General features: G+C 39.7%; 1 protein-coding gene across 1 annotated transcript; it reads right to left on the bottom strand.

Moving 5' to 3' along the window:
* Positions 1–667: 667 nt before the first annotated feature.
* On the bottom strand, positions 668–25036 carry rgs8 (regulator of G protein signaling 8). The gene is made up of 5 exons (XM_030050147.1): positions 24719–25036; positions 8403–8513; positions 7848–7909; positions 3549–3715; positions 668–2410 (listed from the first exon to the last, which is right to left on the bottom strand). The coding sequence occupies exons 2-5, from the start codon at positions 8501–8503 to the stop codon at positions 2216–2218; spliced, it is 525 nt and encodes a 174-aa protein (XP_029906007.1). The 5' UTR covers positions 8504–8513; positions 24719–25036; the 3' UTR covers positions 668–2215.
* Between the last annotated feature and the right edge of the window lie 2500 nt (positions 25037–27536).

The following is a 27536-nucleotide window of genomic DNA, read 5'->3' as shown; positions in this document are numbered from 1 at the left end:
CGCACAATGTATACCTGGCTTAAGGTGTAGATTACACTCAAAATATATGGCTTTTGTCATTGGATAGTGTCAAGACACATACTGTATGTGGCTCCTGTAATTTCCAAATACTTTGTCTGTTTTATAGCCTGAAGCTGATAAGTGAACATCCAGTCATTTTCCTATGTCTCAACTCTAAGTCCAGTTGGAAACCACTTGCTCAGCTGTCTTGTGTGACTGATTTCCTCAGCATCACATCCATCCTGTCACTGTTTGGAGCGTGGCTAATAAATCAGCCTTGATGTTTTGGTGTCATGATTGGCCGAAACAGCTTCAAATCACGAAGATGGCAGAGAAGAGCCTGGATTTAGACTCTACAAAAGGGGTCATCCAGCACTAATGAAATTTGGATTCATTTGTTCATTATCTCCACTTAATTCATTTGTACCCATTCCTTACATGCTTGGGTAAAATCTCCTCTCCTAAAAAGGTATTCTGAAATGTTGTGATGAATTACCAAAGATTTGGGGCTTTCATTTTTTAGGATTTTTTGGATCTGATTTCATTAGCATTATACAGTGGCCTTGAAAACTGGGTCAATCCCTCTGCCGGATCAGTAGATGGATGTGTTATCATTGGTGTAATACGCCACAGGTGTTATGAGAAAGAGAACTGACAGTGCACAAAATATAGATGCAGTTTTATTTTTAATCTCAAAATCTAAGGGGAAAGTTACATTCATGTGGAACACAGTAACTAATCCATCGACGGTGATGTGCTATTCAGCCAGTTTTTGTTCTAGTTCATACAGTATAGCTTACACACATGCACTAAACAAAATATCTGTGGCTGAAAAAATCCAAGTTCCCCTAAAATGCTTTAAAAAATCATTTTAATCTGCTTATTGAAAGGAGCACAAACATTGAGGGAGTACACTTGTAATGTCACTTATTTTACGGCACCGACTAATAAACAAAGTATAGGCTTCACTTTTTTTTTTTTCCAACAATTGTAATAACATACAATTCCACTTGCAAAATCAATACATCTCTAATATAGTTGTTATGAGATTCAGAGAATTGCATCATGCTGGAATTTTGCACAAGACACTTTTCTACTTGAAACAGGCCCTATAGGGGTTGGAGGACGTGCTATGATCCTGGGTTGGGGTCCATTCACTTTTGATCCAAGACTGAAAAACTCCAAAACACCATAAAACAAAACAGATCTGCACACTGTTTTTAGCTCCTGTCTGTTCATTTTCAATCACAATCACCTGTCTAGCACCTGTGTGGAACTGGATGTGCGCGTTTCATCCTGTCTACTTGAAACTTCAAAACACAATCTGTCAATGATTATTAAATTCCTGCTAAAACTGAAAATTGAATCCACTGAAATTTCCAGCTATTCTCTCATCACATATACTTGCATGACCACTGTTTTCTCCTCTTAATGACTCACGTTTTGTACAACGATCAACAATAGTGTCTCTGAGTGAGCCAATAAAAACTGAATTAGTCTCATGGACCGCAGTAACAATATATACATTACTTTGAAATGATGTTATTGTAATCTAATGACATGACCTGTATTCAATTACCCCTCAACTCTGACAACAAATTCTAATGGTCCTCAAGGTTGTACTTATAATATACTATTCATCAAATTGGAAAACTGGATTACCCAATTTCATGTTCGTTTGACATTTTACAGAGACTTTATACACTTTACAGTCACGTTTTCCAGCAAATTGAAAGTAAATGGAACCCAACCCAGCTCTATACTCCACATTTAACGCCACGTGGGCTACCTGTAAGAAATGACACAGCACAGGATTGTGTAGCTATATCAATATATAAGTGCAATGTAGCTTGGCACAGTTTTTCAGAATAAGTGTTCACTTACTTTACTGGTCTTTGTAAACACAGAAACTACCACAACAGGTCCGGTGACCCGCATACAATAGTGGCTATTTTACTAAGAACTGAAGACGAATAGAGGTAAAACAATTAGCTTATCCTCTGTCAATCTCCTTCTCTGTACAGTGCAGTCAACTATCTACAGGGATTGCATGCATGTGGTTTGTGTAGACAAAGGACACAGTTCAGTGTATTGCCTCACCGCTTCATTTCTTAGAAATTCACAGTAAATTCAGATGATGTAAAAGGGTTAATGAATGATATACAGTATACTGTACGTCCAGTTATTTGTCCATGATAGTCTGCATTCCACTGGGTCACACGGACCGCCGCTGGTTGTGTGCATGCGTCCTGTTCACAATGTCCTGGTACATCTTGGACCTGAGGAATCGTGGGTACGAGTCTTTCTCCATAAGGCTGTAGACCTTGGCCTGGACCTCGTTGAGGCTGGTTGGGGAAGGATCCTCCAGACTCTGCCTGGTCCTCTCCCTGGTACGGCAGTCAATGTTCACCTACCGGAGCGAGGAAGTTCAATAATTTAATCCACACTATTTGTGAAGTCACATTATTCCACCTGCAAGCAAAAGGTGCTGCCTTAATGCTGATATGTTTATTACATATTTGATAACTGTAAACCGAAATGATCACTGCTGAAAAGGCTGACAGCCTCTACAAGTCTTGCTGGAAAACTGTTTTCCAGAGATTTCCACTTAGAAAGTGTGCAAAGATGCTCTAATAAGGGAAGTTGATCCATTACAGGCTGCACAAATGGTATGAAAATGGTTTACACTTCCTGTCTCCTAAGTGGATGGAGTTGGCCAACAGACAGTGGTTAGCTGAAACAGAGCAGGTCTTTTCTCCTGACTGTGAAAGACCCGTCCAATGTTTTGTTCAGTGACTATTTGGGACACAAGAATCAGTCATAATCAGATTTGTTTTCTTCCACTGGAGGGAACAGACTCAGGAACGTGATGAACTCATGTGACATAAACACTGGACAGGACTCCGGTTAAAATCAAGAATAAGGACGCTTCTGTCCCCAAACTTAATTGGGTTGGATGTATTTCAATAAAAGTCCATGAAGCTTATCTGATCTAAGCAGCAGTGCGGCGTGTTTAACCCAATGCTTATTGAATTTAAATAAAGAAACACTGTGTTTTTTGGTTCACAGTGTTCATAGCAAACGTTAACTTCATACATCAGGTCTACTATGGGCAGCAATAACTTTTTTTTTTTTTTTTGGCCAAGGTTACACCTCCTCCTCTCCCCTGTGTGCTTTTGGGTTGGACCTTCTAGCCTCTGAACTAGAGTGGGTGAAGGAATAACAACAGAAACTGGGTTTATTGTAAATCTAGTCTTAATTTTACCAATCAACTCCTTTGCTTACAATAATTATACTAAGGTGTTGCACATAATTTGACTGTGATAAACTGATGTAGCATCTTTGAGTTTGATTGAAGTTCAGACCAAAAAACATGGAATAAGCTCATGATTTGATAATTTCACTAACAGATTATGTGCTTTATCCACGCTCTCTGTCAGCTGAATCGGCTGCTCTACATAATGTACCTTTAAGCGATGATAAAAAAGTCTTTGTTTTACTCTCTTTCTGTCTCTGTCTCACATGCACACACACACATGCACGCACACCTCTCTTGGTGCCTGAACATCAATGAACTCCTTGTAGATCTTGCTGCCTTTCGACATAAGCTTGGCTGAGCTCTTGATTTTTTTGTAGTCTTCGCAGGCCATCCAAAACTCGATGTTCTCGTCACTGAACTCGGTCTTGAGAAACGTCCGGAAGGCAGCCAGTCCATCTGGAGAGGACAGACGAATCGGGCGCTTAGAGAGGAGTTACAACAACAATAACAGTTCAACATGTGATTGATAGCGCAGTAGGGCACCTATTTCTGGGCAGCAGCTGAGATCACCCTCTTCTGCGGATGTGTTTTTCCAGCATAGAGCAGTTTGATGATGTGATACTTGCAATAATTTACCGTTCATCTCACGCTGACATTGCGGGTCACACTCTTGTTCCCGGAAACAGGAAGGAGCTCCCGTGATTAGAACACAAACAAATCATCCCCCCACCCGCTTTTTTCTGGCTTCATCAATCAAGATAAGTGATCAATTAATGCGTACCCCATTGATGATAACACAGAGGGAGGGTGTTTTTCTATTGGCCCCTCTCATGTTGACATGTTATTTTCACCTCTCTCTTTTCTGCAGCCTATGTTTATTTAACACAGCTGGGCAGAGGAGGGAGGACAGTGCATATGTATCAACATTACTCACCGTGGCAAATTCACACATGTACGTTACACATGAGAGCACACACACAAACATGGAGGACCTTGCAGGACAACACAGGCACAGACAACCTCTCTCTCTCACACACACACACACACACACACACACACACACACACACAAACACACACACGGCACCGGGCTGTCTACAAGCATCCTTTGGGCTGAACTTTGCAGGAAGATTATGAAAGGTTTTTGTAACTAAATTAGGCCATTTGTCAAGTTATTCCCCCGTGGTGACCTAGAACATGAATTCACGGAAATGAACGGCACATTAGCAAACATAAAGGAGCCACTAATAAATACAGATCAACTTTCGTGATACTGAAACAAAATACAGGGGTCAAAATACTAAGTGAAGAAAGGATGTTAATGGTTAAAAATACATCACTGACCGCATAATATCTAATAAAATACTTGTTTTATATCCATGATAAAGACTTTCTTAACAATTCAGTGTTGATATATAACAAATGAGGTCCTACTAATCATGCAAAATTACCTAATCACACCCCAAAGTACCGAAAAGTGCCCAGTTAGCCCATCTTTTACATTGTTTGGTCAGAAAATAGAGACATCATCCACTGGTCCCTGGTAGATTATTAGTTGAGCTGACAGTAACTTCCCTGCAACTGCTAAATCTGGCAGTTTTGTGTGGGAGATTAGTAACCTTTTACAGAAAATCTACAAAGAAAACAGCATCCTGTTTCAAACTACCATGACTACTTTCCTTAGTTATGTAGGAAGTCATTGTGGTGGGCGATGTGAGACTGCACAGCTAAAAAATCACTGCAAAGCGGATGAAATGTGTGGCTGAAATAGACAAATGAATAAATCTGCCACCACCAACAGCTTTTTATTATCATTATTGTTATTATTAAAAAAGGTTAGTGTAAAGTGTTAGCATGAGGCATGGAAAAACAATGATCTATGGGGACTTTGGTGTGTTTGTCATCATTTAGTGTCCAGGCTAACCAGCAGGCAAATCTCCCAAAAACTTAGTGTATTCTTTTATCTATCACAGCTGACATTAAGTTTTTTTCTCTAAAACAGTGTATTATCTCTTGCATTACAGCTACAGTGTTTGATTACACAGTATATTAACCATATCGAGGTGCACTGTGAAGGTGAAGACATTTACATGGATGCATTGCTACACAATCACACCTTCCTTTCTCATTCTTTGTTCGGTTCTGGTTCCTTGAAGGTGTTTTTTTTTTTAACTATCTCGTTGCAGTAATGGGATTTATAGCTTCCGAGCTTTTCTTTTGTTACACGTGTTCTGGATGTCACCATCAGTTACGGTGCAAATTATAAATTGTAACCTACATAGACCGGAATGGACGGAAACTACAGCGCAGCGTGTTTGAAAAGCATTGCACTCTTCGACCCCACAGAACGCAACTTTAAGTGGCAGAGCATGTACGGCTGACAGACTGCCTGCAGGCCTGGGCCACCAGTGTAATACAATCAGCCTTGCAAAGTAACAAATGACCGTGGCATGCTTGTGGGTCCAAGTGTGACTCCTTAAATCAAATCACAAGCATTGTGAGGGCAAGAATGGCGTTTGTGTCCTATTATGGGTACATGCAGTTCTGTGTCGCTATTACTTTAACATTACTTATATAATGTGTGCATGTGAAAGTGTTGTTTGTGTGTGTGTGTGTGTGTGCATGGGTATACATGTGCGTGTGTGATTTAGTTTACCTCACTAATGCTCGGTCAATTGAAACAGGATACAGGTGTATCAAAATCATTCTCTCTGTCTGCAGAAGGGTCCCTTCTGGGAAGTGTACCAAACCTTAACGCCCCCCGGGAGAAACATTTGCTTTTTAGTGGTTATGTGTGAAATGACTGTGTTATGTCACAGGCTTAATGTGAACACGGCAGACAACGTTAGTGAAAGTACAGGATGTTTACAGCCTGTGTCGGTTCAAGGGTGACTGTTACCGACCCCGCTGTCATTAGTGACTCAAACGAAATCAAAAAATCTTATGAAAAGCGGTGCACCGTGGTTCTGCGAAGCCTTTCTTTAACTTCGAGCCATGGTGTGCTGGACGGCCACGATAATGGAGAAGGAAAGAAAATGCTGCATATTCTATTCATGCCTGCAATAATCCTCATCCGGCAGAGGGGAAGCATTTTCATAATTTATCTGTGAAAAATGAGAGCACCTACTAAACTAAATATTTTATTTTACTTTATTTTCTTGTATTTACTAATTTACAGCACATGCATTGCACTTTCACCACTATTTGTAGCTTACCAAGACTGTTATAAATTATAGTGTTAATGTTGGGCTGAGTGGCTCAGTCTGTAAAAAAAAAAAAAAAAAATCAGTTAAGGTAAAAGTAGTGTGAAAGAGAACCAGTTTGCTTGAATACATGCTGATTTTTTTCAGCTGGTGACAGAAACCGGAACATTTGTGAAAAGGCCTCAAATGATCCCTGTAGTCTTAATTAAAGTTACATTTTGCCCGTTTGCCTTTCATTTTTGTTATCATAGTACCTCATCCTAAATGAATTTTTCCTTATCCTACATGTTATTTTTTCCTTGCCTATTCATACTATTCAGAAGTTGAAGAACAAAAAAACAGAAGGTAGAGGATGTGAAGTTTTTCTGTGTATCTTGTCACAGTCAACCTGCTAAATGCTGCCAAGTGATTACCTATAAAAAAAAAAAAAAAAAAAGCTTCACACTTTAGCAGGTAAATGATTTTTTCAAAAGATTTTCCCTAAACCAGGTATGAAGTTTGACATTAGCATCTCTAAACCAGGAAGCTGTATAAAGGCAGAGCACTGGGATTATTATCAGTGTTGGTAATTTTCTTCCTCATGTAAAGGAACTGCAAATAAAAAAAAGAGATGCTGTATTATCGTCACACAGCTGGTTCATGCACACCAGTGTGTACGGCCCAGATCTTCCCTGTTTACGTTGCACGGTGCCAGCGGCTGCAGTGAGTTGGTGACCGGGGCAGGAAAGTTTGGTTTAGTTAGACTTTTAGTTTCAAAAATACCCCGCGTTGTACTCAACCAAAGCACGATCATCCCGACAGGCAAAAGTCGTTTTTAATAGTAGGTAATTACAATTAATCAGAAGACAGAGCCAGCGTTTGGCGTTTCTGGCAATTTGAATCAAAGAAAAAAAACAGATGTGCTCAGGATTTAATTTGGTTTCCCTCGTCTGTCTGTTATTTGAGTTGACAGGACAACACTCACAGCTTGATCTCAGTGATGCTGCCTGCTGGCGCTTTAAAAATAAAAGCATTGCCTGTTTGTGCTTATGTATTTGTGTGTGTGCGTGTGTGTGTGTGTGTGTTTGTGTTTGTGTGAGCGAGTGTGTGCCGGAGTGTGTGTATACGTGGTCCAAGGGGAAGGTCGAGTATGTGACTCATTGTGTGGTAAGGAGCCCTCATAACCTGACATGAGACCCTTACATAAAACGGCTGGCTTGCAGGAAGAAAAAGGACTTTTGCTCGCGGGGCTTTGAAAATAGAAACTATTAAAGACGCAGGAAGGGAATATTTTACCATTACATTAGTGTGGCTTTATTTGTCTTGGTTCAGGCTGGAAACGGCTGTGGCCTTACAATCTAGCATCTCTGAAAATGAAGAAGAAAAAAGAAAATATAAGCCACTTACGTTTGTGAGAAAGGAGGAGATCAAACGACTCTGACCATCGGACCACCTCATCAGTTGACAGTCTGACGGAGAGAAAGCCAAAAGAAACTGTTTAAGTGAGATGCTATCAAAGCTCTATGTTTCCATGCATATTTAATGCAGGCCGGGATACATTATTGAAAAGCATCTGAGCTTTAATGTATGCTTTTTGCTGAGCGCTCACAGCATTTCCTTCCGCTCAAGGCTATAATTATCATATCATCTCTCGCTGAAGGAAGGATGACAGAAGTAGAGGAGGTGGAAGAAGGAGCAAGGAAAAAACATGGTTGAATTTAAGAGAATGAAGTTTGACTTTGACATTGTTGTTACATTATTATTGAAATGCATCTCAGTCAACATGGGCTTACATCCAGGTAGACAGGACCTTTTGTCCAGATTATGTTGATAGCCTCGATGAAGAAAAAAATAAATAAAAATTAACCCAGACTCACCTAACAGCAACTCGCCCCCTTTTTTTAATTTGTGGAAAAGAATTTAGTTTAGCCCCACAGGATTTGTTTGGCTTGTCAGACTCACTTTAGACACCTGGCTGTAGTTTCATGGGCAGGGGGCAGGAACTCAGAGAAATCACTGTAGGAGTCAGATTTGTTTGACAGGCAGCCGAGTCTGGTCTTCATGGTGCTGGTCCTGCAGCGGGAAAAAAATAATCACACTTTGTCGTAAAAATACTTTATCACACTTTATCTTTTCATCTCTTTGAATTCCTCCATGCACAGTGCCGACACATGACTAAAGGCATAACTGAAGGCAATTTACATCAAAGCACCACCTTCCCGCCAACAAGATGCATACAGTATCTGCAGGTGCACGGTCTTTTGTGCTATTTTTTACCCCTTGTGTGCAAACCACATGGACATTTTATGTCATTGTGCATTTGCACATGAAAAATAGGCTTTACACAATCATCGTTTCACTGAGAGTTAGGCTTGTGACTAGAGGGCTGATGGTTAGAATCGTAGGAAACACACTGAACTGTCAGCTGCTCAAGTTGAGTTGCTAAATGGTCGCCAATAGAGGATGTGAATGTGTTTTGGACCCCCTGCGCATGTGGTATTAACGTGCATCTCTGGTGATGCCACTGTAATCCGATCGTGCTTCACCATCTAAAAATTCAGGTGTGAATGCACCCAGAAAGTATTGAGGACAGTGTGTTTAATTTGTACTGTGACCACACTGAAGTGTGTTACAGTGCAATAAGGGGTGTGAAACTTTATATTATCTAAATAAATGCCTGCAATAATGGAACACTGCATTTTCTCATAAATATTGGGAAAAAAAATCATTTTATTGACCAAACAAGTTGCATTTTCTTCTATGCTGTTTTCATCTATCCTTATTTTTGTTTATAGCAGATTTAGCAGTTTATAGTTGATTCATAGATGCAATGAATGCATCGTTACAAACCAAACATAGAGGATCTACATCAGTGGAAATACTTCACTAGTGTTCACTTTGATCCTGCATCTCTATAGTCCCTGACCGGTGATGATACTGACCAGGGCTGAAATTACGGAAAATGGCCTCTAACCCTAACCTCTGTTTCATAAAGTAAGAAAAAGTTCATGTAACAATGCAGCTTGATGAGAAGCCAGCAAATTTCAGATAATTCCTTTTTTTTTTTTTTTTTTTTTTTTTTTTTTTTAAACAGTGCAGCTGGCTCTGAATGTGGACTTGATGTTGGCAGAAGACATGCATATTAATGTAAGGTGTAAATATGATTCAGCACATGCTAACCCAAGTTGTATAGGTGGAGTGTATGAATATGCAACACAATGTCACTGGAAAACCAAAGGAAGAGCTAGTATTCTCCGGGGTTTTCAATAAATGCAATTCTATGGACAAATATTTTACAGCAAAATGCATTTTGACTCATAAACTCATGGTTGGCTGCCACATACTATCAGCACTTCCATCAAAAGTGGCTGCTTTTCAGTTTCAGTGTGCTGAGAAACAGGCATCTGCTTTTATGTTTTGGCTCTGTGGTTGGTCTGTCCTTTTTCGGTGTTTAGATTATGGATTAGTTCTTAAATGTTGAGACTTAATGAACCAGCTGATTCCAAGAGACGGACAGATAGAGCGAGATAAGACCAACTGTCTGGACAAGGACGTAGACAACAGGTGCAGCTCCATATGCAAAAACGCCTCATGTATAATTCTCTATTTTAAGGTCTTGGAGAATGACTAAAAAAGAATGACTAGAACAAGCTATATCCATCCTCGAACCCACCCATCCATCCATCCATCATCCATCCCTCCACCCACCCACCAACCCACTAATCCAAACATGCATCAGTCTGTTTACCCAAACATCCATCCGTCCATGTACAGTATCTATCCACTGGCCTCTAATGGCAACTGGTTTTATGTTTTTAGCGTTCTCCTCCCCTGACCGGATGGTATCAGTGAGACACAGGAACTGTTACGCTGGATTGTTTTGACGTTTGGTCCTGTAATTGGGAACATTGCATGAAACGCATCGTTCATTTACCAACCGAAAGCCATTTACTGAAATTAATGGGCTTCATTCTTCACATGAAAGCCGCAGCTCTTAAAAATGTCACTTTGTGTCCTCCATTTGCCCGTAACAGGTTGTTTTGAGGCGTTCATTCATGTATATGGCCGTATGTGTGCACGTATACGTAAGCATGAATACATACGGAGGTGTGCCTGCACATGCATTTGCACTGGGGTTAAACCAAGATAATGCATTATTACCAATATATCTAGCTGTTATATTAGTGTTTGATTGGGTATGATAAAGGTGAGGTTTTGATTTTCCTCAGCAATTTAAGGAAGATCAGTCTGTAAAACCTGCAGTTAAAGCTATATATTTTGAAATGAAAATGGTCAAATTTAAAGGTATTCAGTATTGGCGGAAAATACAAGCCATCAGCACCTTTGAATTTAAAAAATCGATACCTCAGTGAGGTTTAATAACCCGTAAGTGTGTGCATATGTGTGTGTGTAAGCGTGCAGATTTTTCAGCAGGCAAAGGTCACCATCTGATGCTAATGAGGAGTGAAGTGGTGGTTCACATCAGAGACGCATTGATAAGTGAGTTAGAGTGCACCATAAAGTTTCATCAACATGGTAGAAAAACTCTGCCCTGCTCCCATACTCTATGTCTGGTTCTGCTCTCTCTCTCTCTTTCTTCCTTGATCTCTCTCTCTCCATCTCTTCAAATCTCTATCTCTCCGGCCGCCATGGGCTGCATTCTTCGTCTGCAGTTTGGTGCAAACACGTGCTGCTGCTGAGCTATTTATAAAAATCCCTGACAAATCCATGTAGTCAGGAGGAAGCAGTGCATGTTCTTTTCAGCCATGCAGCAAGGCTGGCTCCTGGAGGAAGGAGACTAAAAACAGCAACAGCACTCTAATGTCTTAGATATACACAAGAAAACCTCATGAATTTCAAAGCAGAGGGAACATCCGCTAGATCCTCTTTTCCACAGATGCCCGGTGGGGATAGAGGATTAGAAAAAAAAAAAAAATAAAAAAAAAATGTGAAATCTAGTTTGCAGAAGTTGTGTGCCTGTGTGTATGTATGTTTGAACATCCTCTTTGATGTTACCTAACTTGGTGCATTGCAGGTTTTTGGATTTCCCTCCATGTCCTAATTTCTGGTTGCCGCCAGGTTTTAGTTCCAGAGCTATCTTCTATCATTTTACATGTACCAAGCTGATTATGAAACAGATTTTTCCCCCCTAATGAATAGATTAGATTGAAGTAGACAGTGCAAATGAAATAAACATGCTTGGCAGGGGCCACTGATTAGAAATGCAAAGCATGTACTCCAGAGCACCTCTCGGTTATTTTTGTCCCGTTTTGTTGTGATGAGCAGAGGGAACTTGAAAGATCGCAGCTGTACCTCTTATGAAAATAAAATTCATTTCTATCAGGAGGTGCGGGGTTTTGAATAAAGGACGGTCTGCATACAGATGCATGGGTATACATACCATACTATTGTTCACTGCTGTGAACTTAGACAGAGAGAGAGAGAGAGAGAGAGAGAGAGAGAGAGCTTTTTCATGTCAGAGGTTTCAAGTGAAGTCTCAAGTTAAAAGAGCACATTTCAAGCACAGTTCAGAACCTCCGTCCCAGTTTAGCTGAGTGCAGTTAAAAATAGCAACAGCTTGTGTCAAGTCTAATATTCTGAGTCATGCACATTCACTGCAGATACTATTTTCCCCCAACTCTGAGAAAATCTGTCAGCACAAAGCACACTCTCATTTTAAGCTATATAAGAGAACTTTTACATATAAATACAAGCTCTTTAAATTCAGTCTACGGCGTAACTAGTTAACACGATTAACGGCTGACATCCACGATTAAAACGATTAAAATCGTGGACGTCACAAAGCTGGGATCTGTGGTTCCCTCTGTGGTGCACAGCTGACCATCAGTGATTTTACATTGAAAAGCATTCACCTAGACGACCCGGAGGTTTTTAAACAGCATTTATTTTAATTTCTATCACCTGGATCTGCAAAGTTCTGTACTGCAGTTTTAATCAGGAACAAGGAAGCTCGCAGTGACACCAGATACATAAACTGCATGCCAAAAAGACAATGCATGTCGCTAAACGCAGATTACCCATGTGGCCACTTGGGCAACACACAGTTTTAGACATTAGGCGGCACCAGAAAAAATGGATTGAAATTTGTTGGAATTATTATTATCATTTTAAGCATTAAACCATTGAAAAAAAAACATGTTGGTCTTGCAGTCAGCTAATTATATTGCACCAAATATTTGAGGCTCAAAACATAGTTTTTAGTGTTCTGCCTTCTGAGTGTGCTCATTGTTTAACAAAAAAGTGTAAAAGATGAAAAAAAGTACCTGGAGAAAGTGCAGTTTTATCTAGTGTGCCTACAATGTCTACCTTTTCTGTAAAGAAGAAAGGACCAAGACCAAGGTGGCAGTGGGGGTCACCACAGGACCAGGGGAATCTTAATTTGGGCTTGAAGTGCAAGTTCAGCTACTACTAGTAGTATTAATGTTGATAATAATAATAATAATCTGTAATGTTTTATTTACAAGAAAAGATTAAATCATCTATAAAAGGCATCACTTGGGTTAGGACAAGTTTTTCCAGCACCCTGAATACAAGTTGGGAGAGGAGATCAGCATTAGATTTCTTTAGATGTGGCTGAAGCTCAGCACGGTTCAAACTGGAAGGGAGTGTTTATGTTTATTTGCACCCAAGCCTTCTCTGGTGTATTGAAGTAGAATAGCTGAAGGCAACCAGGAAAATAAAATCAATAAAATCCCCTCAGTATTGTTAACCAGTCATCAACCAGTTACAACAATCGCTGCTTGTTGATAAAGCACTGTCATAAGCACAAATTAAGGTTTCATTTCCTTTAACATTTTCAGTGTTGTTTTTAGCCCCCCTGGATGCAACTGCAATTACATTTGGGGGAAATGCATTTTGTCGCAGATTACATTTGTCTCTGACCTATCACATATATGTTTTAACATATCTCGAATATCATGTCGGATGGCATTTTGGCCACTTTCATAACCAAAACGACTTGGTTAAAATTAAAGGCATAATTAGGCATAATGCTCACACTGACTTATTTGAACTTCTCTTCAACAAAATAAGAGCTTTATGGGAAGTGATATTTCCTCTGGGGTGGAGGGAATATCGGGAATCTTCAGTATTTCATATTTGAGACTAACATTAGTATTTCTCCTTACTTTCTCAGAGGGTGCATTAATGCTGTGCCTAGAGGAGAGGTTTATCATGAAGAAAAGGGCCCTTGAGTTTTAGCAATTCTTTGAAATAAGGTCTGAGAAACATAACGCCCTTGTAGCCTTAACAAGGTAATATCACCTCAGCAAAGGCGTTTGTTTTGTGGCACCGTTGGTGTTTATTAGCCTTCCATTTGCTCTCACCTTATGTACTCTCTCTCTCTCTCTTTGGCTTTGTTTTCATTCAGCAGGGTTTTTCTTTCATTTTTTTGTCTCATGCTTTTTTATTCTTAAAAGGAGCAACAGTGTCAACAGCATTATTAAATCAGCCAGCAAGGTCTTTAGTACCAAGCGGAGGCACTCAGGTGATGCGGAGGAGACTTTAAAAAATGGAGAATTTGCTGGCACGAGATGGATGTACACAATGGGTTTCTCTGAGCGGCTGTGACGCTTTGAAGACTCATATTGGTGACTTGCTGCTGGTAAAGTGCAATAAAGCTCATTTTTGGGTTCATTTCACCAAAACGTATAATTTTATCCAGGTATTGTTACACAGTAATACATCTTCTTCTTCTTCTTCTTCTTCTTCTTCTTCTTCTTCTTCTTCTTCTTCTTCAGCAACTTTGGCTCTCAGACCAGAGTATTTCTGCCAGTCAAACAGTGACTTGAGGACATTTTTATGCTGATTGTGTGTTGGGACGTTTGCCTCTCTCTAGGTGGCGCTCTTCTGTCTGTTCACAGTGGCTATCACTGCTCCTGTTAACTACTCATTCTCACTCCTATTCCTAACTGAACGCAATGCAAGCAAGTAAATTAAAGTATATAGAAGCCAATAATTGCAATGAATGCTGCAAGAGGCCGTTTGCTCAATTTATATATGAATTTAGATTAATTTATTTTGGATTTCATAAGCAACCATTCAAAAAACAAAACAAAACAAAAAAAAAACAAAACAAAACAAAACAAAAGAAGAACAACAACAACAACAACAAAAAACCTGTAACTTGTAATTTTACGTTTCTGTTTCTCTTTATTTATTATTATTAATAATAATAATAATCATAATCATAATCATAATAATAAAATAAAACTTTATTTGTATAGCACCTTTCATACTATTTATTTATTTATTTATTTATTTATTTTTTGGAACAAAACCAAGTTGCAACTAACAACTGGACAAGTAATAATATCAGTGAATGCAAAACAAAGATATCTTTTGTTGGCCTTACTTATGCAATTCTGTCCTGGTAAACAGTCATACAACTGACTGGTAAAACTGACACTCACTAACTGTCACCTGCAGGACAAACTATCAAAAACTTAAATAACATAATGAAAAACTCTGCTAGGGATTTTAATGTTGGCTAGTGCATGCCCAGCTCTGACAGCAGGCAGCAATATTTGACTTAGAGCAGAACTTAGATGGAGCTCAGCTGAAATTGATTTAACACTGGACAGAACAGGGAGTGAGCCCAAATAAGCAACTACACTTTACAAACAAGCTAAAAAAAAAAAAAAAAAAAAAAAAAAAATCGTTCATAATAAGTGGACTTGGCAACACTGACAAATTATTCAGTTTATTGCACATAAGGAAAAACCTACTGAGCATTTAGAGCAGCAAATGTCAAAGGTTTCATGACCTTGAAATAGGATGAATCACTGCGATATTATTATTTATTTATGAAAAAGAGTATTGTTTTGACACTTGGCAAAGGTCATAAAACACATATATGTTAAAATCCATTAATATTAGACTTCAAAAATTCTACTTTTGGTATAATCAGCAGCAGTCATTTTGAAAATTAGTGATCAAAGCCCCGTCTAACTGGCCGGCTACACGCTTCGAGACAGCCGAGGCGTCCTCCTATGAATTTTAAAGCTCTGTGACTAAAATGAGGACAAGTTATTCAGGGAGATGGGAGAGCAGTCAAGTTTTGGCAGCGCAAGTCCAAGCATGACCCGAGTCCCTTCCCCCTCGACTGCCAAGTTGTCAAATTTGGGAATTGACTCACCGAATGCAAGACCACAAATGTAGTGTGCGAGTGTGTGTGCGAGTGTGTGTGTGTCTGTGTGCCCCATGTCTGTGACCGGAAGCCCTGCTACCCACAGACGTGTGTGTCAGACCATCTGATGTGCTGCCGCCTTCAGCAGGAACGGCAGGAGGAATTCGATTCTGATTTTAGGTTATTTTTGTCCTCTCAGCCCTCCGTTGCACCCTTGCTCCACTGGCTCGGATCGGCTCCGGCACGGCGCTGCCCAAATTACCCTGCGCCCTCAGCGGCCGCGGCTGCTCCCATGTTCCCTCTTGGTGCACCAGATACAGCCGCCGTCATCCTCCTGTCTCTCTGAATCTGCCCGCCTGTCTGCCTGAGTTAGTTACACGACCGAGATAACTACACACATGAAAAGAGGTTAAGAGCAGTTTAAATAAATGATGAGCCCCATAAGAGTGCAGCATACACGCTAGTATGTTGTGTACTGCTGCTGCGGCTGTTATGCAACCCCGGCCCATGATGATGGTTTTATGTTCAAAGCAGGGTAAACAGTGGTCTGCTGCATCCGTTTAATGCTAATTGTGGGAATGGGGATATCGGCTCATGCATCTGTGCACAGCGTCATGCTGATTGAGGTTGATAAAATGCAAATATGTGCAAATACTAAACATAAGCAGAGTTTTTTTTTTTTTATGTTGGTATGCATGTTAGTTAGTTAGTGTTTCTAAGTTAAAAAGTTAAAAATATGTGTATGAGATATTGTCTGTTCATATGTGTATCTGATTTCTGCAACTTGAAAATGACCGAAATAAAACATTAATTAATTAATTAATTAATTCATTCATTCATCTATTGGAATGTCTGATATATTTTCATGTCCTTACAATTACTATTTTGTTATTTTCTATCCGCTCAGACACATAAAAAGAAGGGGGGAGGGTTCCTCTCCTATAAGATATCCTTTTGTAAATTCTTTAATTAATCTGAGTGTAAGTTATATCATTAATTTAACCCAATGTCTTTTATTCTCTGTCTTTTCATCTCTAACTGTGTTGAATTTCTGGTATTGTTGGTCAGCATTTGTGAATATGTTATGGTTCAAACTGGGCGGCCCCATGTCATTACCAAGACGCTATTTATCTTGTGGATTTTATATATGTTTTTCCAGATTTTTAGTGTGTTATCTCTATCTATAATTTCTGAATAATTGTTTTCGTTTATGTGCAGTCATTTCTTTTGTGGATATTGCTATGGATTTTTTGCTTCTGCTCTGTCCTTTGCTGTTACTATATTCATTTGCATTACAGTAAAATAGCTCTACGAAATAGATAAACATATTTTGTTGCAGATTACATTTGTTTCTGATGCATCACAAACACATTTCTAATCAGTGTGTATTGCTTATCATGTTGGGCAGCATTTTTTCGTTACTTTAGCCACCCCAACTGCTCGATTACAGTTAGAGAGAGGTTAGTTTTGGGCATAAAAAAACACTTGGTTTTGGTAATGTAATGTAACTTTTGCAGTCGCTTCTCTCTGGAATTCAGACAAAGTGACTACAAATGTTCTTGTGATACGTTACAAACAAACAAAACAAAATTACAAAACGTACTCAACTGCCTACAAATGTAATTGAGAATGCAGTTTAGTTGTATGAGAAGCTTAAGTTTTAGGATGTAGGCCTCTGCAAACAGAGCATTTTATCAGCGGTTATGGGCTTGTCTAGCAAAGTTTACAGCTTGGTTTGTGAAATAAAGTCATTCTGTTCCAAAAGGAGCCGTGCCGTTATTTCAATGATCATTTTTTCTGGGATTACTCTGTGCACCAAGCGCTTCACGTTACTGAAGTCGGCTCAGCTTTTTTTTTGTAGCTCCTCACACCCGTCATGCCAGTGTCAGGCACGCATTTGTAGCTTCATGTCGCCGGCCTCCATTGAAAAGTGACTTGCCGCCTGTTGCTTTGTCACCTGTCGTGTGAATAGCTTAACCAGCGTGGCCTTCCTCATGAGCCGTGTGCTCGCGAGTAGAGGGGAGTCGTGCATTATCAGGAATTATTTAGCTCTTTTTCAGCAGTGTATACATATGCCCTTACTCTGTTCCTTTTTTGGACAACTGTGACAAGAGCGTGTGATTCAAGGTGCTCTTAATGTGAGCTGTTTCTCATTCGGTTGAAGTTTGTGGTGAAAGTTTATTTGCACTGAACTCTCAAAATTATTTCACAACATAAAGTGACTGAAAGGGAAACTCCCACTCTCGGTGAGGTATATCAGCGTTTGTTAGTGCTGGTGCTGATGGTAATAGACAGTTTAGTATCGCTGGAGACGCTTTAATATGGTAAATGAATGGCAGTTTGTTGAGCTATAAAGTGGCTGCTTACATCAACATTGCGTCCATAAAATTTCCATGGGGGAATTCCTTAGTTTTAAAATATATTCAACATGAAATCATCATTTTAGTCAAATTACTAAGTATGTGATGGCAATATAGACACCAATATTACACAAATGCCTCCTGTGTATCATCCTAATACATGTACATGGTGGTGAGTGGTAGCAGACTCCATCATAACTCTACTTTGAGTGGTAGCAGGGCAGTGGCATTATCACAACAAATTAGAATATATCATTAAAATAACACGGTTTTAAACTACCAGCACTTGTTTACCCTATCCTTGAGACTTGGAGTGTGACTTGTTTCCATGGTAAGTGACAGTGATGACCAAGGAGGCTGTGTAAGGCTAAAAATGACTGTGCAGCACAGCAGATGAATATGTGGTTGTTCAATTGAAATACTTCCAAAAATAGACTTGGCTACAGCAGCTATAGACTTAATGCTATAATTTATGAATCATCATCAGGGATGTAAGAAAAAAAAAAAAAAAAAAAACTGCCTCCAGCTTGGGCACAGCTCGATGCCTACTGTCACTCAGCATAGTGCTTACAAAAGAGTCAGGATGAAGCGGTGGACCAGCAGTTTAGTTTACAGAGGGATACATGGATGATTTTCATATTTTTGTTTTTAAATGGAATAATGTGGTTTGTGTTGTTTGTCAGGTTGGTTGTTTGTTTTAATCCAGACTAAGAAAAATGCACACAGTGAAACAGTAAATTGAGCTGGGAAAAGCAAGACGCATGACGAATAGTTGTTTTAGATTGTTTTATTGTGAAACGTTCCTTTAACTACAACTAGTCCTACTGTTACTACTACTATTACTACATCCACTACTACTAATAATAATTTCAGAGCTGTATCATTGGTATTGTTTTTTTCATGAATTATCAATGATGGATTATTATTATCATTATGATTATTTATTAGTTAAGCAATTTATTTGTTAATTTTTTGGTGCCCCAGCAGTGAAATGAAATTTAATCATGACTATGAGTGAATAGTGATTGATGTTTTGTCCTGAACTCCTCTCTGGCCCCCTGTGGTGCTTAATACTGGACATACTTTGCCAGATGGATAGATTTATCAGGTTAATGCAGGATGGATGGATGGATGGATGGACTTTATTGATCGCAAATTGGGAAATTATTTAGTTACAGCAGCAGGATATCTAGACATTAATATGGGAGCTGCTGCAACAGGCTGCCGTCCAGCACAGGAGGGGTTGCCGGTAGCTGCCTGGGGGTTTTTCACCGCATCCACCGCAACACCCTGTTTCTATTTTCATCTCCTCTCTTTGCACAAAGGTACACTCATGTATGGTTAGATTAATGTCACTCCCCTGTCGTGCAAGCCCTCCTCGATCTATTTATTTCGCTTGAACTTAATCTACGTCCAGTTCAAATGCTCCAGCGGCTTATAATTTAATCTCCAAAATGGAAATGCATTGTGCAGGCCTTAGACGGACATTATCTCCGGTCTCCCATGTCTGACCGCCTGAAAACGATTGGCCATCTGCTCTACAAATGTTACTATGTTTACATTTTCATCCTCTTTCCACCAAAGTACAACCATGTTCACTTGGATTAATGTCACTCTCATGCCCGGCAAGTGCTCTGCTATTACCACATTTGGGTTCAATTGCAAATCACACTAATAAAATCCATGATTTGCTAAAATTATCGCCTGTCCTAATTCTTGAATCATGATCCATTAAGTATGGACTATTGACACACACATGAAAATCTATTTGCATTACATCTTGGCTGTGAAATCATAAATATATATATATATATATATATATATATATATATATATATATATATATATATATATATATATATCATATATACTTTTCAAATGCAGTTTCTAATCTAACTCCAACTGCATTGTTATTGGACTGTCAACCAAAATGTGAATGCCCTCAATTAGTCAAGAGGCATTTACTTCAATACAGTTCAGTTGCTTTTATTGTCCCTACAGGGGGAACTTGTCCAAAAGTTGTAGGTTAAAAAGCAGGACAACATCAGTGTACACAGATAAACTTTGCCTTTTAAACAACATAATATATCAAAATGACATGAGCAACAAAACAATGTACAGCAAGTACAGCCTGATATTAGAGAGGAGGCAGAGACTGGAGATGCAAATTGGGCACTGTGCAAACTGAGCAATTAATTTTTATATCTGTGGCATCTAATGTGTAGTACCTTTGCACTGATGTAGATGAAGGAGCCCTGTCTTCTCAAAATTAAGTTCTCAGGTCGCTAAACTGTGTCTTCAATCGCATTTCGAAGGGATTTTTTTTTTTTTTTTTTTTTTTTTGTGATTGGCTGGTGATTGTAATATATCATCTGAACATTTGTAATCTCTCAGTCAGGAGACAGATGGGGTGGCATAAGGGTCAAACAACCGACTTTCAGCAGGTGACTTGAGTTTTGGTGGAAAAAAGGTAATGAAAATGGCTAAAATGCCGCCGAACATGATATACAAGATTTGTTGATTAGAAACGTATTTGTGATACGTCGGAAACAAACATAATGCAAAAATTTCCCTCAACAGGAAATTTAAAATGCAGTTTAGCTGTATGGGGCTGCAATCTTTAGGAGACAGGGTTGGACGAGGGGTGTGCTGATTGCGTCATAGTTATAATTACATATGTATCTGTAAAATAAGCCTCGACAATCATGATTTTATGATTGGTTATGGAAAACGATGAAAAATTGGCAATTTCCTTCTGCCGGCTGACAGAAACCTATCATTAAGTATTAATAAGAGGGAAGCTGGGTGTGGATCAGGGCACTGAGGAGGGAGCAGTTCAGAAATCATCACATTTACATCACTTCGTGCATCACAGGTAAAGTTACAAACCCAGGTCATTGTTTATAGATCTAGTCTGATGTTAAAATGTTGAAACTCTGCATGTCGAACACGTGATTGTGATCTGATCGTGGCTTTTTTGGTAAGGCTGACTGTACTGTCGCTTGGAGCCCGCAAGTAACACTGATCCACCTCCTGCCAAATCCCTCCTCGGCGGGGCTCAGTGTGCTTTGTTTAGTCTGGCACAGGAAAAAAAAAGAGATTTCTCTGATTACAGAGGTAAGCCCCAAAGCCCAAATGTTCCAATGACAATCAAGGTCATAAAAACATAATATTATAACACAATATGCTGGAGTGGTTTGATCAGCCCTAATGGATCTGTTGTAGCGCTGTGATGCTGGTACCATCAACTTCACTGTTTAGGAATTGCACTTTTTAGGAGAATTTTATGTGCCTACAGTTAGACAATAAATAAACCCTCTGGACAAGAACAGCAGGACCGCAGGTACCTGAAAGAACTGCACGACTGTATCAAAGGAAACTCTCCTCTCTTTAACCCAAGGCCTTCTGCTCCTAGTCTGGATTTTAAAAGCACAACACGCTGCAGCCTGGAAAGAGCCAGCTCCCAAAGCCAGCTGTTTGTTGTCTTTGTCGGTCAACAAACAGCTGGTTGTTGGCTTTGTCAGCTCGCTAACTAGCCAGCGGATTAATGCAGCAAAGCAACTGATATTATTGCAAAGAGGCCACTGCAGATGCAAGCTTCTGTTAGATACATATGCGCACAAATCTGCAAGACGGCGACAGGCGACCACACACTCATTCGAGATATCAAACAAGCGAAAGACAAATACAATCTGTGGCACAATGAGCAGTTCCAAGTCAAAAGCAGCACAGAGACAGAGAGTTTATATGCTTAGAAACAAAATCAACAGGTTATCATATTCAGCAGTTAAAGGTTGTAGTCCTAAAACCCAGAGGTGAGTTAACATTTTTGAGCATTTTTGTTCCCTGGCCAGATTTCCAATGTTTTTTTCACCATGGGGCTTTCTATTTATGCAGAAAATAAGAGTTTAACATTGAAGAAAACGTCAATAACTCAATCACGCTATCAACCTCATGCTCTGCTCCGTGTGCTCTGCTGTATCTCGTGTTTGTTGGAACCCTATGGGAGAAAAAAATCCATTGGAAATCTGCCCATAATCGAAGTAACGATTGTGTTTTCTGACAAAAACACGCTCTACAAACATCATGCGCTCTGTTGTTGCCACTGTTTTGAAAGAGCTTAGCAGTCACCTGAGCCGCATGCTCGGCTTCACGGCAAACAAGAAACGTCTCAGAGCATCTTCAAACCGACTCTCTTGTGCTCGAGGCGCTTCTCACGCTCGGCCACATCAGGCGTCAGGGAGGTCAGAGGCCACCTTTCAGTTTTTGTGTAAGACTTTGCTCTGAGCGCTGCATGGCCACACTTATCCAAAGCGACTCATCACTTGGCATGACTGTAGAAAAGCACATGCATGACAGGGGTGTTTAATGCTGAGAAAGACACGCTAGTGACTTCCATCATCTCATCATCATTCCTCTCTTACTTTAAAGGTTATAGTGCAGTTTGGGCTCATACCCAATATTTCCTTAATGACTCATTTTCATCATAGTTTTTGCCAATGACAACGAAAGCGAGACAATAACTTAAGAAAAACTAATTTAGGATGACAGGGAAGGATGAGTTGGGCCGCGATCCAATCAGAACTCATTTTAGGAGGGTCGAGCTGGGAAGAGATCCAATCAGAGCCGTCCTCCGTGTGTGGAGAGGAACGTATGGGTGCATGGATACATGTTCTTGTTTCTTTTATATGTGTTTGATATTCAGCTAAATAAAGACATGTTTCATATCATAACAGTTAAATCTGTGCCTGTATTGCACGTCAAAACCTAAATACCATTTGGTAGGCTAATAGATGTTTCCTCCAGGAGAATATAATGACTTTGGAAATTCTTGATTAAAATTTTAATAATACATTACATTTTTAACGAAACCTGTTACATTTCAGTCGACTAAATCTACAGCAGATTTAGTTGAGTAAAATCTTAAAATGTTTACTCAACTAAAAGTAGAAAACCAAATGGTATTTTAGTCAAAAGACTATGACTAAAGCTAAATAAAAATCTGCTTTCAAAATTTACACTGATTGTTCAATATAACAATTTGTTTTTTAATTCATGAACTTTCTGGTGATCAGAAAATACACCAAAAGTCTTCATGTGTGTTTATCTCAAAAACGCATTTTTGATTTAAAATCATTTTAAATCCATGAAATTCAGTGAGACAGCTGCGCAAAGATTTAACTTCCTGCCAGTTTGAACTGCTGACTAGAATGGCTCACTGCCGTGTGACTTTCTTTGAATAATAAGACAGCACGCAAATATTTCTGCTTAAATAAGACTCTTAAAATCGACTTTTAGAACCGAGACCTTTTTTTAACATTAAAATTCTAAATGATTAAAATATTTAACATATGAAAATGACTGCTTGCCTCAAAGACTCTCAGTTGACCGAGGTTTTTTTTTTTTTTTTTTTTTTTTTTTTGATAGACGATTGGATGTGCCAAATTTCAGCGGCCATAACAATACAGTTATCATGAGATGCGGAGGCTTGCAAATTTGTAATTCCTGGGTTAGACTTCAGAAAAAAAAAAAAAAAAAAAACGAGATGGATATCATGTGTTTGTAAACACTGTGAATATTTGCAAAAGATTAACACCTGCAACCTTGCAACCCCACCACTTTGTGTAATAACACCCGCGAGGCAGGTGTACTCTAGTAATTTTTAATCTGGGTCTGTTTGCCAGGATGGCTCAAGGCTTTGCTCCTCTCATATTAAACCGCTCGGCGGTACAGACCGAGCACGTCTCACATCGCTCATCCCGCCCTCAGCCATTTATGTAATCAGTTTGTTTCAGGGATTTGTTTTGCGTTGCAGCAAGCCGCTCCACTTGTAGGCCCGCGCGCACCAGAGACTTGGCACCTCTTTGCTCTTGTCTGTGTTTTGCAACAGCGGTATCATATGCATGTAGCTTTCTCACCAAGCACATAATGTACTGTACTGTATGGCACTGTCTCGCTGAATCACCGCAGCACTGCCATGGCTGCACACCACAACAACACACTCAGAGCAAATCAGCTGTTAATCTGTGTACAGCTGGATTGTAAATTTGCACACATGTTATGCAGTGTTAATGGGCACATGCTTTATTTATCGAAGCTTGCTTCACAGTGGCAAAGATGTGGTGCATGTGAGAAAGAGAGATAAAGGGGACAAGGAGGGACGAGAAAGGGGTTAAAAGTGAAACATAAGAGGCTCATATGGAGGGCATTGGATAAACCCCATCTAGAGGTTGCACATGTGTGGGCTTCAAAGGAACCTCTCCATCTCCGCCACCTCTGATGGGTGACATTTACTGGACTGAAAAGCCCTCAGAGCTATCAGCAGCATGGGAGGGAAGGTGGGAGGGAGGGTGTGAACTGATTTTCAGTTGTGCCCACAGGAAATGTTACTGAATACATGCATGAATGAGCAATCACTTATGTAGACATTTGTACAGGCACGTACAGTATGCACAAATACTCATAAAATAAGCTGGAGAATCAAAGGAGAGCATGCTGGAAAAAAAAAAAAAGCCTCAGTGGGTATTCCAGATGTGCAGTAGTTAGCATGGGTGTATTACTGTCTGCAGGATTAGGCATGCACATTGCAACTCAGTTCATCAACAGTGTTTTTTTTCCCCTTCTCTAACTGTTACCTTCCACTCAAAGCTGCAGATGATAGGCATCCCTCTTTATCTTAAAAGAAAAACCCACATAAAGCCCAGAGCTCTGTATCTGCCACAGCAGAATTACATAACATTCTGTCAGCCAAATGAATATGGATCCTTTACCTTAAGTCTGGTGTGTGTGAGAGCGGGTGGATTCTTCCTCTCCCCTTCTCGTTGTCACTGCCTATCCCCGGCGTGCGTTTTGACAGGACGCAGCCTCCGTCTTTCCAGTTGCTGGTGTGTATTTGTATCTTTCTCTATACGGCTCAGGACAGAAGATATCTAGTGTTTCTGATGCCAGCGAGTGGGAGCCACACGCGGCATGCTCATTGGTGTGAAATCGTGGGGGGAGAGTGGAGCTCAGATAGAGGGAGAGGGAGAGGGGGTGGAATCAGAGAGACGGGGGGAAGAGAGCTTTGTTTGCACAGGGAAATCTCCAAGGACAACCCGAGCGCATCTGTGAAGTGCCTGCTGCGGTGCTCAGTGGTGCTCTGGTTGAAGAGATAGAAACATGCTATGAGCTGAGCATTGCTGGGGAAGGAATCCAGGCGGTGCAAGTCTGAGATTTTTGGCGCTGGAGATAAATAATCACCGCAGCTCCTCAACAGGGTGCTATAAAGTTGAAAATGAGAGGAAAGGAGAGAAAAAAAGAAAAGTAAGATGGTGAAGGGATGAAGGCAACGACATGGAGATAAGGCAGATTAAGGGGAGATAAATGATCGTATCGGTAACATGTACGTAACATGCAAATTCACCTCAGTTCACTCCCATTTATGTTAAAAAAATGTAAAAAAAAAAAAAAAAAAAAAAAAAAAAAACCCTGTTACACATTTTGAGGATGCACTTGGCTTGTTTGCTAAAATGACTGTAAATCCATTCATTTACATTCAAATTTGAGCACCTTTTTTCCCTTTCACCATTGCTCTTCAGTTTTGTTGTGAGTGGCTGTGATTGACAGCTGGAGGGCAGAACCCAAGTGCAACGGAGGTCAGCGATTGGCTTAAAGTTGCACCAGGGAAGGAAACACATTCCTCACATGCGAGATGGAAACATACACCCAAACTGAGCAGCTAGCTGCAGCGAGGCTCACTACAGCTCACTGAAGCTTTGAACACATTCAGTATTAGAGCATGAATTATAAATTATTATAATACAGCAAAACAGTAATTTTAGCAAACATATGTGGCAGCCACATAAATGGAACTACTTACACATAACAACTTTGAAGTTTGACTGAGCATTTTTTTTCCAATTTTTTGTACATGAGTGGGAGTGAAGTGCAGTAAATTTTGCTTTGGCTGTTTTTTTTTTTTTTTTTTTTTAAATTTTTTATAATTTTTTTCCCACATCCATACCTTGCTGTAGCTGTGTGAAATGTAAATCAACTAAAGTACAGCATCGTACAATCAAAGTGAGTAAATGCATTGCTCAGCTCATCGTATAAAGGGCAAGAGAACGTAAATACTGTTATTGTGGCGTGTGTGAATTTGTGTGTGCCTCTCTGTATCTATTACTGGTGGTATTATGTAATTGTGCATAGGAAGATTTCACACATTTTAATATCCATACACATGCATATTTCTACGTGGAGGACACAAATATGAATGGATGAATGTCCAATAAGCAGTATCTCATAGAGTAATACAGAAATAAATTATATCTGTCCTCTGCCTCTCATCTGATTGCTGCTGCTGTGTTGTCTGCTTACACCGAGACCTTCTGCTTCTCCTGCTGCCTGTTCCTAATTCATGCTTTTTCCTGCCCGCTTGTTTTTTATTATTTTGCATTTTTTTTTTTTTTTGCTCTGTTTTTTTTTTTTTTTACACACTTGGCTTTCTTTGATTAGAGTCAGTACTTTTATTTAAAGGCAGACCTCAAAGGCGGAAAAGTCAAACGTTGTAAACACAACAGTCAAAGTTCGCCTCACCTTCCGGGCCAGGCTCACGGCTGGCAGTGAGTTTTCATTTCCTAAGACGGTGGTGGAAGGAAATGACAACCCAAAAATGTAACATCGCCTTTCTATGGAAAAAAACTGTCGCTCTTCATCCTCTTCCTCTCCCTCAGTGCTTAAAGCTGAATTTCCTTTTTTCCATGGTCCGCATGCACGATTTTCATAGCTTTCTATTGGATGCGGTGCTATTGATCTGGCAAGGGCCTCTGCAGACACACACACACCAACACACACTTCTAGTGGCTCAGAAGTGATGATTTAAAGGGATTATTGTTGTATGTTAACTGGAGCACGAAAGAGGGAGCACATAACGCCCATTCTGGCCTCCCTCCACTGGCTTCCTGTGCACTTTAGGGTTCATTTTAAGATTCTTTTATTTGTTTTTAAATCTTTAAATGGCCTTGCCCCGCCCTACCTCTCTGCTTTACTCAAACCTTACGCTCCTGCCTGGTGCCTCAGGTCAACTGACCAGCTGCTCCTGGAGGTACCGAGGTCAAAGCGAATGCTGAGAGGGGATCGAGCTTTTTCTGTTGCTGCCCCCAAACTCTGGAATGACTTACCTGTGCACATCAGACAAGCCTCTTCACTGTCCATTTTTAAAACCAGTCTTTAAAACCCATTTTTACTCATTGGCTTTTAACCCAGCATGAGACGTCGCTCTGTTTTATTTGTTCTATTGTTTATATTCCTTTTTACTGTTTTATTACTTTTACTGTTTTGTGGTTTTATGATCATTTATGCACATTGATCTTAAATTCCAGCATCAGACCTGGCTCTGTTTTAATTTGGTTTCATTTGTTTGATTGTTTTTATTCTTTCTATTGTTTTATTGCTCTGTTTTAATTTGTTTGATTGTTTTTATTCTTTCTACTTTTCTTTCTGTTCTGCTGTTTTATTTTTCATTTTTGTACAGCACTTTGTTTCAGCTGTGGTTGTTCTTAAAGTGCTATATAAATAAAGCTGAGTTGAGTTGAGTTGAGTATGAGTCTA

The sequence above is a fragment of the Myripristis murdjan genome, chromosome 4 (assembly GCF_902150065.1).
Source record: "Myripristis murdjan chromosome 4, fMyrMur1.1, whole genome shotgun sequence".
Lineage (NCBI taxonomy): Eukaryota > Metazoa > Chordata > Actinopteri > Holocentriformes > Holocentridae > Myripristis > Myripristis murdjan.
Note: the sequence above shows the minus strand (reverse complement) of the source record. Positions and strands in the feature narration are given on the sequence as shown.